At 67.9% G+C, this 1115-nt stretch overlaps 1 protein-coding gene across 1 annotated transcript in view; it reads right to left on the bottom strand.

Annotated features, from left to right (window-relative positions):
- SPTB (spectrin, beta, erythrocytic) overlaps positions 1-1115 on the bottom strand; it is a gene marked incomplete at its 3' end in the record, with an annotated part of 18661 nt that overhangs the window by 3806 nt on the left and 13740 nt on the right. The window contains exons 27-30 of the mRNA XM_009885702.1: positions 747-991; positions 520-658; positions 361-445; positions 62-258 (exon numbers count right to left, since the gene is read on the bottom strand). Of these exons, the coding sequence (XP_009884004.1) occupies positions 62-258; positions 361-445; positions 520-658; positions 747-991 (666 nt within the window). The remainder of the gene's footprint in view (positions 1-61; positions 259-360; positions 446-519; positions 659-746; positions 992-1115) is intronic.

Genomic DNA, 1115 nt, shown 5'->3' with positions numbered 1-1115 from the left:
GAACTGAGGCAGGGCAGAGGGGAGCCGGGACCAGCCCTGCCCCATCCTGAGCCTTCCTCACCGTCGTCAGCTTCCTCAGGGCGGCGATGCGCTCCTCCCAGGTGGCCGAGGACTTCTCGAAAGCTTCGTGCCGCTTCAGCAGCTTCTCCACCGCGTCCACCGTCTGCCCGTAGTCACTGCTGGCCAGGTAGGGCTCCTGCGCTATGAGCCACGACTCGGCCACCGAAGCATCCCGGGAGAACTGGCACACCTCCAGCACTGCGGGGAGGGACGGGCACCGCTCAGTCCCCTGTCACCATCACACCCCCAGCCCGAGCCACAGCGTCCCGTCCCGTCCCCCGGCACCGCCGGCGCACTCACACAGCCGCAGCCTCTCCCAGCGCTGCTCCCACGTCTCCATCATGGCCTTCCTCTTCTCCACCAGCTCCACCAGCTTCACTTTGATCTACGAGGGGACGCCGTCACGAGGTGGCCATGGTGGCACCGTCCCCACCAGCCCCCATCCCTGGCTGCCCTTACCTCGGGCGAGTCCTGGTGCTTGCGCTGCAGCAGCTTCTTGCCCAGCTCAATGCAGGTGGTGAAGTTCTTGCTCCGGGCGTCCACCTCAGCCCTGATGCCCTGGTGGTACTTCATGAGCAGCTCCACCGAGGAGACATCCCTGGGGATAAAGTGGTGCCGGTGTCGGTGGTGGCATCAGTGCCAGGTGGCGGCAAACGACGCCGGGTGCCCGCCGGGCGCAGCCCTACCTGGGTTTCTCCTGCGTCTCGATCTGCCGGACGGTGCTCTCCATCCAGGAGAGCAGGTCCCGCGCCATGCTGAAGAAACGATGCTTGTCGGCCGTGTCCACCAGCCGGGCCCGGCGCCCGCTGCATGCTTCCAGCAGCGCCCGCAGGGCTCGTGCCACCTCCTGCTCCTGCTCCTGGATGCCGGCCGCCTTCTCCCCGGCGTAGGCGGTCTGCAGGCGCGCCGCCGTCTCCCGAAACTGCTGCACCTGCCCGGCAAAGACAGAAAGCGTTGGAGATGCTGAGTGTCGGCGACGGCGGTGCCGGGCATCTCCATCGCCATCGCCTCCGGGGGGCAGCCTCACCTGCGCCTCCAGCAGCTGGAGGGCGGGC

The sequence above is a fragment of the Charadrius vociferus genome, unplaced genomic scaffold, assembly GCF_000708025.1.
Source record: "Charadrius vociferus isolate BGI_N301 unplaced genomic scaffold, ASM70802v2 scaffold2585, whole genome shotgun sequence".
Lineage (NCBI taxonomy): Eukaryota > Metazoa > Chordata > Aves > Charadriiformes > Charadriidae > Charadrius > Charadrius vociferus.
This window is presented reverse-complemented; position numbering and strand designations above follow the sequence as displayed.